At 45.0% G+C, this 14,575-nt stretch overlaps 2 protein-coding genes across 2 annotated transcripts; both read left to right on the top strand.

Moving 5' to 3' along the window:
* Positions 1-940: 940 nt before the first annotated feature.
* Positions 941-5,967, top strand: hmgb1a (high mobility group box 1a). Its single transcript, XM_086012649.1, has 5 exons — positions 941-1,078; positions 2,707-2,890; positions 3,590-3,735; positions 3,812-3,986; positions 5,292-5,967. Exons 2-5 carry the CDS (start codon positions 2,744-2,746, stop codon positions 5,445-5,447), a joined length of 624 nt encoding a protein of 207 aa, XP_085868775.1. The 5' UTR covers positions 941-1,078; positions 2,707-2,743; the 3' UTR covers positions 5,448-5,967.
* A 677-nt stretch (positions 5,968-6,644) lies between these two features.
* On the top strand, positions 6,645-14,549 carry ubl3a (ubiquitin-like 3a). The gene is made up of 5 exons (XM_086013327.1): positions 6,645-7,332; positions 11,263-11,371; positions 11,585-11,671; positions 12,531-12,608; positions 13,700-14,549. Exons 1-5 carry the CDS (start codon positions 7,306-7,308, stop codon positions 13,750-13,752), a joined length of 354 nt encoding a protein of 117 aa, XP_085869453.1. The 5' UTR covers positions 6,645-7,305; the 3' UTR covers positions 13,753-14,549.
* Positions 14,550-14,575: the final 26 nt, after the last annotated feature.

The following is a 14,575-nucleotide window of genomic DNA, read 5'->3' as shown; positions in this document are numbered from 1 at the left end:
CTTGGTCCAATAAGGGTTTTCGACGTGCTGCCCATTACTGTCAATTACTCATTATTATTGTTATTCATATTATTTCATGATGTCAATGATTATCATTTGTCTTACTAGTGTTATGAACCAGGGATCGCCGACAAGGGACCCATGGCCCTGTTCTACAAATAGCTAACCAGTTATGAGAAATTGTGATATCCTAGAAATATTGTGGAAATGCTTATTACTTATTAATAGTGATCTGTTCCCCAAATCACTATTGGTAATTACTGTGATAAATCATTAACGTGATCAGTGGCTTTATCATCACGAATATCATTAATATTAATCATGTAATTAAAAGGTCATTTGAGTAGATTTGTTATTTCAAAAGTATGTGTCAATTAATCAATACCCAAGAAGTTGCTCTCACTTTAAAAATGTTGCCAACCCCTGCTTGCTGTTTACTGCACAGTAATTGACAGTAAAAGCTATTTTTTATTTGAGAACTTAAGTAAATCTCAAGCTGTGTACTTTTTACTTTTCATAACGCGCAAGGGTTGTTTGGGTACTTCTGCATTTGCCTGAGTCTTATTCCCCTTTTTTCACACAAGTGTCTGTATTTGTACTCAAGTACAGAATGTGAGTACTTTAGCCACCTGTGCTCTTTTGTGGAAGGAACAGACGCTCGCGGGGGTCTCGGTGACACGAGTGCGACTCCACGGTGGGCTCCGCTCCCGGCAGTCTCGCCTCGCCTCTCCCACTCGGCCACGGCGCATTGAAGAGTCGGGCAAAGCCTCACATTGAGCACACAGCAGCACCAGTGAGAGCAGCTCCGGCGTGCTCGGTTCCCACACAAATATTTTCATATCCACGCGCCCCCGGAAAGCTCCGTGACGTACGAGCGGCGCCCACCAATGGCCACGCGTCTTCTATTAGGACAATGAAAAGGCCGCGGCCAATCAGCGGAGCGCCAGGCCGCACGCCGACCAATGGCGTGCGAGCTCCGTCGAGAGTAATGTTAGAGATCGGAGGAGTGAAGACACTGCGTATCTACTCATACACAACAGCCATTGCCCAGCATTGAGAAGCCAGTCACAGTCGTTCGGTAAGTACCGCACACGGCTGCAATTTTCGAGGCTTTAAACACCACGACGAGCGCAACAATTGAAAATAGCTCGCCAGCCACACGCCTTTGAGTGTTACTTGACGTATTGTCGTGTCCGAATAGCAGAAAAACAGACGAGAAATACAGGCAGCGAAGGTTAAAGAGTAGCGGGGACCAGACGCGGTGGTAATTGTGAACAAATACAAATATTCGCGTCGGGCAAAGTCGACGGTTAACCGCCGATTTGAGCAAGGCGAAAAATTTTGACATTTTTTCTGGTGTCGTGTGTACAAAATGGAGTCTGTGTGTCTTGCGGTTATCGCATCCAAAAATCCGGAAAGAACGTCTGGTCAGTGGCGACAATGGTAGCAGATTCGCCGTTAACGTTTCCCCAGTGCCGCAAGTCACGGCATAAAAACATGACGAAAATGGAGGAAAAGTGGAGGAAAAGAAAGAAAGCCGTGAAAACGACACCTGCTTGTGTGTTTGTCGACTCGTTGGGCCTTCAAAATGGTGTTTAAAAAAAAAAAAAAGAAAAAGGACGAGGCTCAGTGCAAGCTGCGCTTTACTGTAATGGCTGACTGTATTCGCATTGGAAACAAGGCGAGCGTCGCACACAACGGCGACGAGCAACTTTTTCCGAACGGCTTTTCTCGCTCGCGGAGCCCGCAAGCGAGCCGCCCAACGGCGGCGAACGCTAGACGGGACCCTCGCGGTGCCAACGGCGCTTCCCGGGGCTCCGTGCGGCGTGGCGGGCCCGCGCTGCGAGCGTTCGAGGCAAGTCGAGCGGCTCGGGCTGCCCGCGCTGCCACTGACACAAAGAGAAGGGAGCCATATTCCCTCCATGAAGACGAGAGCTCAGCGGCCATTAGCAGCCGTTCAAATGCAAGCAAGCCAATGCAAGCCAATGCAGGAGGCTGCGAGCTATGGAAGAGCACCGGGAGGACAGCGGGCAGCCCGCCGGAGCTTTCGGCGGGACCCCCAGAGCTCGTGGCGGGCCGGAAGGAGACATTTGAGGGGCACTTTCTTTCATCGCGAGGCCATTCTCACAAAATGGAAGAAGAAATATCGCCGTCATCGTCGTTGTTGTGTGACCTCCTTTTCCGAGCAGCACGAGCGCCATGACCACCAAACTCGCCGGCCACTCCTCCTCCTCCTCATTTCTCGCAACTTTCTTCCGCTTTTTACGGCGGCATTTCAACGAATAAAAAATACATTTTAATATATTTTTTTTGGGGGGGGGGTCTTTTTTTTTTTTTTTTTTTTTTTTAACTTTCGACGAGACGAAGAGGAGTTGGTGGGACAAGGCATTCATAAAGTGTTCTGTAATAAATACAGCCCTTTTATGTGTGATTTGTGTCCTTTTTTGTGTGTGATGTTCGCAATACCCGGAGCCGCATTTGTTCGTGTTTTTTGATCGTAGCTTCTCACGTCAACGCAAAGAAGTTGTCAGCATCACAAAGTGTGTTTATGTGTGCAGGCTTTGAACACGTAGTCGTCATTAATGAATGCATATTTACATTTGCTTTTGAGCTCCGCACCAACTTTCCCACACCATAAGCGATCATTGTAAAAGTCCATTTTCGTCAGTATTCGCCCCACTTCTAATTGACATTTTCGGATTGCAGATTTAGTGTTTGGCTTCAGGTGTTTTCCCACGCCAGGATGAGGAAAGATCCGTCAAAGCCCAGGGGCAAGATGTCCTCCTACGCCTACTTCGTGCAGACCTGTCGGGAGGAGCACAAGAAGAAGCATCCCGACGCTTCGGTCAACTTTGCCGAGTTCTCCAAGAAGTGCTCCGAGAGATGGAAGGTACTGGAGCGATCAAGACACCGGGTCAATTTGACGCCAGCGCGCTCGCAGAATGACTGACCTTTTCTCCCCTGCTCCATATTTATCAAATTGGTCATTTTGACCCAGGGCTGTACACAACAAATATATTTAGCGTGGTTTGTTTTCACAAAGTTTACTTAAAAACAGTTTGTTGAGAATAAGTTGCCGTGGGTTCAAAATGCTTGTGTCAAATTGACTCCATTGATATGAAATGAAATGCAAGTTTGTTTGACCCAATGTTTAATGTCCCTAAATGAATGGAATTTTCAACTTGAATGACCTTTACACAAATTAGAGGACAGGTATGAGTTGCTCTTTTTTTTTAATTTGGTTTCAAAATAAATATCAAACAATATATTTCGGCCTACTTGGTCAACAAAGTAACCATCACTCAAAACTTGACTACTTACTAAATTTGTTTAGGTCAGTTTGACTCAAGCGCTCCTATTGCTGAGAATTGTAAGTTGTTCAGGTCATCTAATGTAGGTCTGTAGAAACCAAGGAACGTACTTAGCTAGTTTAGGTCATCAACAAAGTAACCGCCACCTAAGCTTATTTCATCCGTACAAAACATGAACTATATAAATATTGCTCGGGTCGATTTGACTCTGAGGATAAAAGCAGTGGTTGGTTAAAGTGGGTTTACCAAGGGATTACTCTCTGCCTCCCACATGGCAGACGATGTCGGCCAAGGAGAAGGGCAAGTTTGAGGACCTGGCCAAGCAGGACAAGGCTCGTTACGAGCGGGAGATGATGAACTACGTGCCGGCCCGCGGAGGAAAGAAGAAGAAGTTCAAGGACCCCAATGCCCCCAAGAGGCCCCCGTAAGTATGACGGCCGCCCCTCGAGACCGAGGAGACACTTTAAAACAAATGAGCGAGCCAACCGGTTTTCTTGCAGCTCCGCCTTCTTCATCTTCTGCTCCGAGTACCGTCCCAAGGTGAAGGGCGAGACTCCGGGACTGACCATCGGCGACGTGGCCAAGAAGCTGGGCGAGATGTGGAACGGAACCTCGGCCGAGAACAAGCAGCCCTTCGAGAAGAAGGCGGCCAAGCTGAAGGAGAAGTACGAGAAGGTGAGATCGCACCCAGGTCCCGAAAATATCTCATGGTTGTTTTTCTTTTCTCGAAATGAAATGTCAGGAAAATCCCACTAGAAACCATTTGAAGTTTATTTGGGGTGAAGTGGTGGTAGGTAGGTTGTGTGCTGCTGACTCCAATTTAACACGCGTTGGATGTGAATGGTGAATTCTAATCACAGGCACATGAGTGAAGACTGTGTGCATACTTGTGCGATCACCTTCTCAGTTTTAATTGTTTTTGTTACATTTCCTTTGAAAACCGTTATTCTAAAAAAAAAAAAAACTTGAAGTGCTTTTATATAAAAAGGCTTTTAAAAATGAAAAATAGATTTTTCTTTAAAAAGACATTTCCTCTTACCGCTACTTTTTAAAACATTTTAATAAGATAAGACATTCTCCAAAATATTTCCCCTGAAAATCTTAACCTTTTTTGTCTTTGTAAAACGTGAAAATGTTTTTCATAAAAAAGTAGAACATTTTAATATTATTTAAAAAAAAAAAAATACATTCTATCACTGAGCTGTCTAATCCTTTTGTCTGGAAAATTTAATTATTAAAATGTTTATCTATAAAAAATAGATGATCGATGTTAAAAAAAAAAAGACTTTTAATAACGTAGGAAATTTTTTCGATGGATAGAATCTCACTTTTTATTTTATTTTATTTTTTACCCCCCACGCCACAAATTGAGACACAGTCCGCTAAAATTAAACCATTTTTTCTAGGGGAAAACTATTGTAAATGTTGACTCTGGATAATTTAATGTTTTCTTTTTTTTTTTTTTTTTTTTGTTAAACATCAAGATCTATTCTGGTAAAGTTATTAAAAAGATATCTGAAAGAATGCAAACATTTATTGAAAGAAATGTTAAGACATTTTAAAAAATTAGATTTAAAATAAAAGCATCACTTGAAAATCGGCAATTTTTTTCTTAAAAATAATACCAAACATCCTTGACAAAAGGTAGGACTTTCTCACACAGAAATTCCCCAAACTACAAATGTTTCCACAAAAACACAAACCTTGAAAATGCCTTTTTTTCTCCCAGAATCTACAACTGTTTAAAGTAAAAAGAGGGATATGCTGAAGACTTTTTAAGAACGTTTTTTTTCCCCTCTTAAGATCCCTGAAAATTTACTTCCTACCTCTCCCCCCCAAAAATTCTGAAAATATTAACATTTGTTTTTAATCTCCCCAAAATAGACGACTACAAATCTTCCTGCCAAATAAAGAGGAACAAACGGCTAAACATAATTGGTGACTCATCCTTACTTGAGCGTGTTATGTTACGTGTTTTAGGACGTGGCGGCGTACCGCGCCAAGGGCAAGGTGGGCAGCGGGGCCCCGGCAGCCAAAGCGGCGGCCAAGGTGGAGAAGGACGACGACGATGACGACGATGATGAGGAAGAGGATGACGACGAAGATGACGAGGATGATGACGAGGACGACGAGTAGTTGTCCGGGTGGGCGGCGTTGGCGGTGATGTTTTTTTGTAAAGCATTTAAGACGCCCCTTGTACACACTTCACTTACAAAAGCAGATCCATTAGTTGCATCTGAGGGGCGAAGGGTTGGGGCCGGGCTTAAAAAAAAAAAAAAAAAAGCAGGAAAAGGCTGTGTATATCACTTGTTTTTATGCTGTACAGTTTGTTTCTCCTTTTTGTATAGTTAACACTACACACGTCTGGTGTCCCTGTCCTCTTGGTCTTCTTTCTCCTCTAAATCCTCGTCCGGGGGATTGGGGGCTTACAGTATTTAGCCTAGCTAGACGTGCACAGCACATAAAAAAAAAAAAAAGACAACGTTAGATCTGAGTGTTCCCGTTTTTTCTGTGTTTTCAGTTTATCGCCGTTGACGTATCACTTTTACTGATCTTTACGTACCACTGTCATAGCAACACGAAGAAATTGAAAAAAAAAAGTGGTTTATTGTTAAAATTTAAATTGCTTCTGATGTCAATAAACATTTTTTTAATATGTGTTTTCATTGGTGTAATGTGTGTGCGAAAACAATGTGGCAGATTGACAGTGAAAAGAAGGTAAAAAGTTTGTGGGCAATATAAATGAAATCACATGCAAACTAAAAGAAACTTAAAAGTTACAATTTAATTTAAAAAAAAAGATGAAACTTTTTTGTACTATATATATAAATAAAAGTAATTCTATAATTTGATGATTAAACCAGCTTTGTCCACTCATCCAACGAATTGTGCCATGATTTAGTAAAATGTAGCTTTTTTGACTAGTTTTTTTTGTTACTAATTTGATGGCCAGCAGCAGCCCTCGTCATAATCATTGGTGGCCATTGGGCGACATCTAGTGGACAAGGTGTATCAGTCGCAAAGTGAAGGAATTTAGTGGTGAAGAAGAGAGTCAAGAGCCGAGCGAGAAATCACCCACCAGAAAGCAGAGCAGCCTTCACTTCAAAAATAAAATAAATGCATAATAATCGTTTTAATTAACATTACACTACAAATATCTTCTGCACTACCAAACCCAATTTGTCAGCTCACTCTGGACACCATTAAACAGTTTGAACCCGTAAATGTAGAAAACTAGAGCAGGGAGAAAAAATAAAAGAAAAACAAAACTTCATTTTGAAAAGCCAAACAGGATGTACATCGTATCTTCGAGACAATGTTTGACAGCTAACAAGCTAACACGCCAATCAAGTGTGTGCCCAGTCCAGGCAGTCGGTGACGTCGCCGCTCAGACTGTGACGACGCCGACGAGCGAGCCGTAAAACGCCGAACACCTTTTTTGTTCGATTTTTACGTTCTTTTGTCATCTTTTTCACAAATCCTCACACGTCGTTTGACTTTTTCATCGGCGAACGAGCGACTGAAAGAATGTGCTTTTGCTGGTTCCCCTTTCGCATGGCGTAGCTTTCTCCTCCTTCCGTCCTTCGTCGCTGTCGTCTTCCTGCTTGCGGCCGAGCCGTGTTTGAGTTTCGGGGGTTGACCACTAGGACGACGGCGGCGACGCCGTCCGAAGAAGGTTGCCTCGAGAGCGGACTCTGATCGGTGGTGGAGATGTTGTCGGAGGTTGCCTTCCGAGCTAGTTAGCGGACATGTCGGCGCAGTAGAGGACGAACCTGGACCAACGTGGACTGATCTGGACGGACCGAGTGTGGCTGGCTCGGTGTGCAGGTCCTGCCTGAGAGTCGGACAACCTAAGATTTGCCCCCCCCCCTTTAATCCCATAAAAAAAAAAACTGAAAAAGAACTGAACATAAATAAAAACATTCGCTGGCCGACATTGTCAGGAATTGGCAGCTACCCGAAGTTGGAGATTTGGGTTTGAACGACCTGCAAGATGACACCCAGCACGCCAGAAGATATGGTGAGCCTTAAACACCCCCCAGAAAAAAAAAAAGAGTACATCCTCAAAACCAGAGATTCTCAAAAGTGTGGTGTGTGTGGATTTGGTGGTGTCGAAAGTACTTTACGTACAGTTTTTGTAAAAATAAATAAATACGTTTTCTGCTAATAGTGAACTTTTTGTTAAATATAAGTTTAACTTGTCCCATAATTTTTTTTGGTCATACAAAGATTGATTCATTATCCGAACCACTTATTCTCACGATATATCCATTAAAATAAAAATAAAAAAACGGTATATAAAATATATGGGTGTTTTTCAGGACAGAGGCAAAAAATACAACTTACTTCGTGTATGATTAAGATTATTTCCTGAAAACGTTTTTCTTGACAAAAATGAAATGCAAAAATCATGAATTGAGACATTGTTTGTCTTTGAGAAAACAAGTTTAACTTCCATATCCTACAATTGACCTCAACCCCCCCACCCCCATTTTTTTTTCATTTTTCTTAAAGTGCGTTTCCATTCAAAGTTTTGGGAAAAAAAAAGATGGGCGCATTGCCAAGTTCAACGCCCATTTCACTAAAATTGCGTGAACGCTTCAACTGTGATGTCACGTAGACTCGTCACCGAACGAGGCTTGTGCGTTTTTGTTTATAGGGTTTTGCATGTCTTTGATGTTTTAAAGGAAGTCGAGTGTCCTGCTTTTACGCTTGAACATGTTGCGAAGGATTTGCATGTCTGTTTTAACTCCCGTTTCTTTAAAACACATTGTGAAGGATTTGCAGTGGTTTGCCCCAACTTTTGTTTAGGCACCAAAAACATCAAAGACACACCACTCTCTTTGTACTGTGTGTTTAAACGTCAGAGGACTCACCTTGCCACATGGGTTAAATCAACGAGATCCCCTTTGCATCGATTCAATACATCAAAGACACACCACTCTCTCCGTACAATGAGTCAAAACATCAAAGACACAAGTCAAAGCAAGGAAGACAGAGCACGTCCTGCTAGCAGCTGGTCCAAACGCTGTTGTCTTGTCTTGCGCGCACGCAACACAGTGACGCCAAACCTTCTATGAACGCCTTTGAGTATTCATCTTGTACTTAACAGATCAGAAATACGACTTGTGATTCTAGCCGTAATCCATGCCTGCGAGCTATTTTTAGACACTTGAGCTGCGAGCGGACCCGCTGCGAGCGCGTGCGCGCTTGTCGCAGCCGCCCGGCCACTTGGCTCCCTCCGCGCGTGCTCCCGACATCCCGGCGGCATAATGGACCCGCTTGTTCTCCCCGAGGACCGGCTTCAACCTGAGTCGACAAGCTGGACGGGAACGGTCGGGCGAAATCGCAACGCGGCACGGCGACGCCGTAGCAAGCGGTCGCGCGACTCCCGTCCTCACACGAGTTAAAAGGTCAAAAGACACTGCTCCTCCCGTAAAACGTCAAAGACACACCTTCCTGCATCGTGCGGGCAAAATCAAACGCATGCAACTCATTGTGCGACACAGGTTAAAGACGCTCAAATATCAAAGGCTGTAGCATAAGTTGTATGACTGGAGTGACGCTTTGAATTCATTTTTGGGTGTGAGTTGCCTTAGAAATTTTTGACTCATGGTGTGAATGCAGTCTGGTTTTTGCTCTTTGAACTCATGTTATGAGGAGTGTCTTTGATGATGGAACTCAAGTTGCACACACGTCTTTGTTGTTGTAAGTCATTGTCGAAGAGGGGTGCGCTTGTTTGACGTTTCAGACCCGTGCTGCGAAAGGAGTTATGTGTCTTTGATGCTCTTTCAAGTGGCCGTGTGGAAGGGAATTGTTTGTCTCCGATTTTTTTGGCCGGACTTCAAAAGAAGCTGACGTGAGCGTGACTTCACCAGCTGCCCTGAGTGGCTCAATGAATGCTCGTGCGTGTGTGTTTTCATGCCCCCCCCCCCCCCCCAATGATCATGACATCGCGCTAACCCCGCCCATGGCTCGGCGTGCTGTCACGCGCGAGTGCGAATCCACACGTTGTCGGCCACGTCCGCCTCACACAATCATTGATTGATTGCGCAACGCGCCGCGTAGTTCTGAACGAGGACTTGACTCGCTCGCGACGACGCTGCCGACGTGTCTTGGAGCAGCACAACCAGCAACTTGCCCGTCTTGGCGCGTGTTGATGTGTGAGTGAGGGTTGGCAGGTTGGCACTCGGCTCCAAAGAATGTTTGACTTTTTTTGGGGGGGGGGGGGGACATCTGTTTTGGGAGGGAGGCGGCGTTCCCCTTTGGCCGATGTTCTGCTTGCGATTCCCCCAACATATTTCTGAGCCTTTGCTGGCACAATAACGGCACATTTTTGGTTTGTGGAGTCTGGACATAGCTGGAGGGCAACCTGCACCTGCGTGGGCGTGTGCGCGTGCGCGTCTGTATTTGTGAGAGTGCATGTACAATATGTCTTGGGAGGGGGGGGGCGGGTTGTCAGTCTTTTCAGTGTCGTGTGTGTGTGTGTGAGAGACATTTAAGTGGTCTTTTTTGTGTGTGCTTTAGGCTGAGGTCACTCATCCATTTAGTGATTCAGAAGTTGTGTTATTCTATGTTATTTTTTTTTTTTAACTAACTATTTCCGAGAATGATATTCTGTCCAAGATGGGAACCTCCATCAGCCTCAAAGATTCCTCGTTGGCCGTGTCCTAACGTGCACGCCAATCCCCCCGAATGCCTTTTTTACTTAACGGGCGTTTCTTCTCGTCAAGTCCGTGTGTGTCCATTTTTACCCGCTGGTGTGACTTCAAAAGACCAACATGACAAGTGCAATTTTTGTTACATTTATCTAACATTTCAAATGTTGGCTTCAAATGAATGAGTTTTTTTTTTTTTTTTTTTCCCCTGAAAGTTAAGAAAATTGTTGTCGTTTGCGTATCTTTATTGAAGGGGAAAAACACAAGCACTACAATGCATACAGAGAATGTGTCTTGGGAGTGCGTGTCTCCAGCCCACTAGAACAAGAAGTCATTAGCATCTCGCGCCACAGGAAGTGGTCAGGGACGATCCCGCCAGCCCATCTCTTGGTTCATGGTTGACGAGGTCCGGTCGAGTACGGGAAGTGCGCTCGAAATTGATCCCAGGCTCGCGTCCGGATTTACCAGGAGCAAACATCAATATTAGCCTTAGCTCACTGAGCAGCAGTCACGTTGTTGCGCGCACACACACATGCGCGCTCTCACAACAAAGGAGCAGCAGGGTCAAAGTCCTGTGTTTTATACTTAGGTTGCATCAACAGTCTAGTGGGGGCAATGACATCATCACCATTGCGCCCCACCCCACAACCCCCCAGGGCGCGCTTGCACGTGCTGCATGTTTGCCTTCACGCGTGAATGCGTGACGCCCTGCAGGAGTGATGCCTGTGGAACATCATTTGCTTGCGGAAGGAGCTAACATAGGAGCTAACGCGGCACAGACAGACGGCACAAGCTACCAAGCTACTCTAGCTAATGCTGGCTGGAAGGTGTTTAAATAAGGTCATGTTAGCACATAGGGCTAACACAAACCAACACTAGCTCATAAGAGCTAGCACAAGCACAACTAGGTTATGGGAACTAACAAGCTAACTAGCTCATGGGTGCTAACAAAGCCTAAGTCACAAATGAATTCGAGCTACTTTAAGCTAACAGTACCTCATTGGAGCCAACACAACATCACTAGCTCATAGGAGACAATCCAAGCTTTTGGGAGCTAACTCAAGCTAACACTAGCATCTTGAATCATTCCCCTCCCAGTCGTACCCACTCACCCCAGGTGTGCCCCAGAGCTCCATCCCGTGGCCCCTCCAGTTCATCACAACGTTTTCTTACCCAAATACAACATCCACTTCTGCAAAATTCCAGAGAGATGCCGTTTTGCCAGCCAAAAAGGAATTCCTTGCAGCAGCTGTTGATGTTGATGGCGTGGCGTGTGCGTGTGCGCCTTTCAGATTAACCTGCGACTGATCCTGGTCAGCGGGAAGACCAAAGAATTCCTCTTCTCTCCCGACGACTCGGCGGCTGACATCGCCAAGCACGTTTATGACAACTGGCCAATGGGTGAGCCGCCTTTTGTCACTCTTGCCCTTCCATTGTCTTCGCGGCAAGTGAGGACATTTGGTTTTTTTGGGTTTTTTTTTTTTTTTGTGAGCAAATGTGCTGCTTGTGCATGCCGCCCGCTGCAAAGTGGCGCGAGGTGAGCGTCTCGCGCCATACAAATGAAGGAGAGAGAACAGAAGGAGGAGAAATGCCGTGCGTGTTTGACATTTGCAGACTGGGAGCAGGAGCAAGTCAGCAGTCCCAACATCCTCAGGCTCATCTACCAGGGACGCTTCCTGCATGGCAACGTCACGCTAGGAGGTACATGCGGGCGCGCGCGCGCGCACACACTCTCACACTTTCTTACTTGCTCAAAACCTCGCAAACAGACTTGCACACGCGTTCTCTCACGTGACCCGTACAAACACAAATGCGTGCACACGCAGTGTTGCTGGAAAGCTCATGGCTGTGTGTATGTGTGCGTGTGTGTCCCCCCCCCCCCTCCCCCCCCCCGAGCATCAGAACAGAGGAAGCTCAGTGCTCATGACAAGCATCCTTTGAGCCAGACAGGAAGTGGAGGGGGAAAAAGCGGGCGGGAGCGAGCGGGGACACGCCGTCGGGAGTTGACTTTGGGTTTCGGGGCAGACGCTTCCTCTCTCACACATGTCCCGATCTGCACCAAAAAGTATTTGTTTATGCAATGGACAACAAAGAGTTTTCTTCTCACGGTTAGCCTGACGCACTAAATTTCATGTTCGGCAACATTTTTGTGGACATTAAATGCTGCTTCGACATGTTATCTTTGGATGAGTTTGCCGGATTTGACCATCAAAGTAATGTATTTGCTCAAAAAAAAAAAAAAGAACAACTTTGACCATTTTTGTCTCTAAACGAGGGACTACTGGAGTTGTCTCAGCAATGTTCGATATTTTTTGCCTTTAAAACATCTTGTGCACAAAAATCCAGAAGAAAAAACTCCAATTTGCCTCCACATTTACCTTGAAAACACAAAGAGTCCATTTTGCCCAGAATTGCAGTCTTTGCCCATTTTAAAACAATAAGCATGAAATTTTGCCTCGGAATGGACTAGTCTACCCCTGAAAGACGATTTGGTCACAAGAATGTTTGATATATTTTTTCCATGCAAACATTGTCCTGCTTGTGCGTGCGTGCGTGGCAGGCTTGAAGCTTCCTGTGGGCAAGACCACCGTCATGCACTTAGTGGCCAGAGAGACGCTGCCCGAGCCCAACTCCCAAGGTAAACAACAACGCATCCGTCTTTTATTCAGCAACAAAATTCACACAACACGTTCATATTCGTCATTGATTTACATAGAAAAGATTGCACTTTGTAGCTTAAAGCAGCACTGGGCAAGAAATCGACCTTAATAAAATGTTTTCACAACTCTTTTGATGACACATTGACTTACAAGTACAGTAGTCGAACGGGACTTCATGCCCTGGGGGGGGGGTCTATCGTTTTTACTTGCACAAAGCAACTTTGAGGAGGATGGAAGCAACCCTGGCACACAAAAAAAGAAAATACAAATGTCCCTTTACGGCCTACTCACTTCCTCCTTTCGCTGTAAGGACGGCTCAGGATTTCACGACGCTGGCACGCATGGGAAATGTGGTTGATTTTTGCCAAAACACTACCGCTTTTGTCCACATGGCGCCGCCATAATCAACAAAAACTCACATATGGCACAGTGTTGCTTTAATGTGCTTATTAATCGTGCTTAGTGATTCATTGAAATGATGCTGGCATCTCCAAAATGACATTTGTTGAACCCTGCCCAACACATATTCCCCCACAATAAATTAATTTGTCAGAAGATGAACACACCCAAGTGGAAAGAGATTGACGACGCCAGCTGTATGTACAGGATCAATTGTATGTAATCATTTATACAAGTATTTTTCCATGTAAAATGCCATATTAGTCATTTATTTGCATATTAAAAACCATGTTACTGTATTTTTCTGACTTTAAGGCTTATACAGTTCAGTCTAAACGAACAGGTCTGTTTTTTTTTTTTTTTTTTTTTTTAATTTCCACATGTAGGGCGCCCCGGGTTATAAAGGTGCATTGCTGCACGTTAACCCATTAAAGCAGAAGTCAACCCAAACATATTTTTTTTACAGAATATGTTCCCAGCAGGCCCACTAGTTGAAACACGGCTTTCGGATTCATTTTGCGTTTGTGGAATATAAATTAAGTAGCAAAATGCACTCGTTTTTAGCCATCTCTGGGGGCGGCCTTTTTGTCTTCCGTCGAGTGAAAATGACATCGCAACCGCTCACAAGGAGTGAAATGTCCGATATGTCAACGAGTGTTTTTGTGCTCAGGTCAGAGGAACCGCGAGAAGAGCGGAGAGCGCAACTGCTGTGTCATCCTATAAATGCAACCCTTGAACATCTCCAACCTCACGCCTGGACCACCTCCACCCTGCCTTGGGTCAGCCCCCCCCCCCCCCCCCCCCAACCCCGCCCCGCCCTCCGCTATATCATTACAACAACAGATCCACATTGGACCGCGAAACCGGATTGACATCCCCCCCCCCCCCCCTTCTTTCTCGACACTGTAAGCCTTCACACACACACACACACACACACACACACAGTCTCTAACCGGCTGTGAGCTGGTTGCCATGGCGACGATGCCTTGTTTTTTCGCTAATATGCCAACACACACATGCTGGTGGCCATCTTGTACCCAGGAGGAAGCTGACCAGAACGCTCCACAGCGGGCTTGTGCGCGCAATGAAATGAAAAGAATTTGTTGCAGTCTCAGCGGGAATATTCCTATTTGTGTTCGAATGATCATGAATAATTAATGACGTCCATTTTGCACAACACAAGCATGTTCTGGTTCATGCACATTAACAAACATGCACACGTGGTAGTCCGAGTCAATGTATGATGTGCGAAGTGTATGGATGTATGTATGCTGTTTGTATGTACGAATTGGTATGCGAGTTCGTGTACAGTGTGTGTGGTTTGCTTCCAGCCTCGTCACGATTGATTGATAGATTGACAGATTCATTTTGATATGCGCTTATTGTTTTTTTTGTTTGTTTGTTTGTCGCTGTTAATCGACATGATCGTTTATCGCAATCAATCATGTGCAGGAAATCATTATTTTCCGTTGTAAATAGCTACACACGCCTGTAAAACGAAATAAAGCTTATTGAAGTGTCATGTGACTCCGATGGTGACGAATTG

Source organism: Filicampus tigris, chromosome 17 (assembly GCF_054856515.1).
Source record: "Filicampus tigris isolate MCC_2025a chromosome 17, RoL_Ftig_1.0, whole genome shotgun sequence".
Classification (NCBI taxonomy): Eukaryota; Metazoa; Chordata; class Actinopteri; order Syngnathiformes; family Syngnathidae; genus Filicampus; species Filicampus tigris.
The sequence above is the reverse complement of the archived record's forward strand: the minus strand, read 5'-3'. Positions and strand labels throughout refer to the sequence as shown.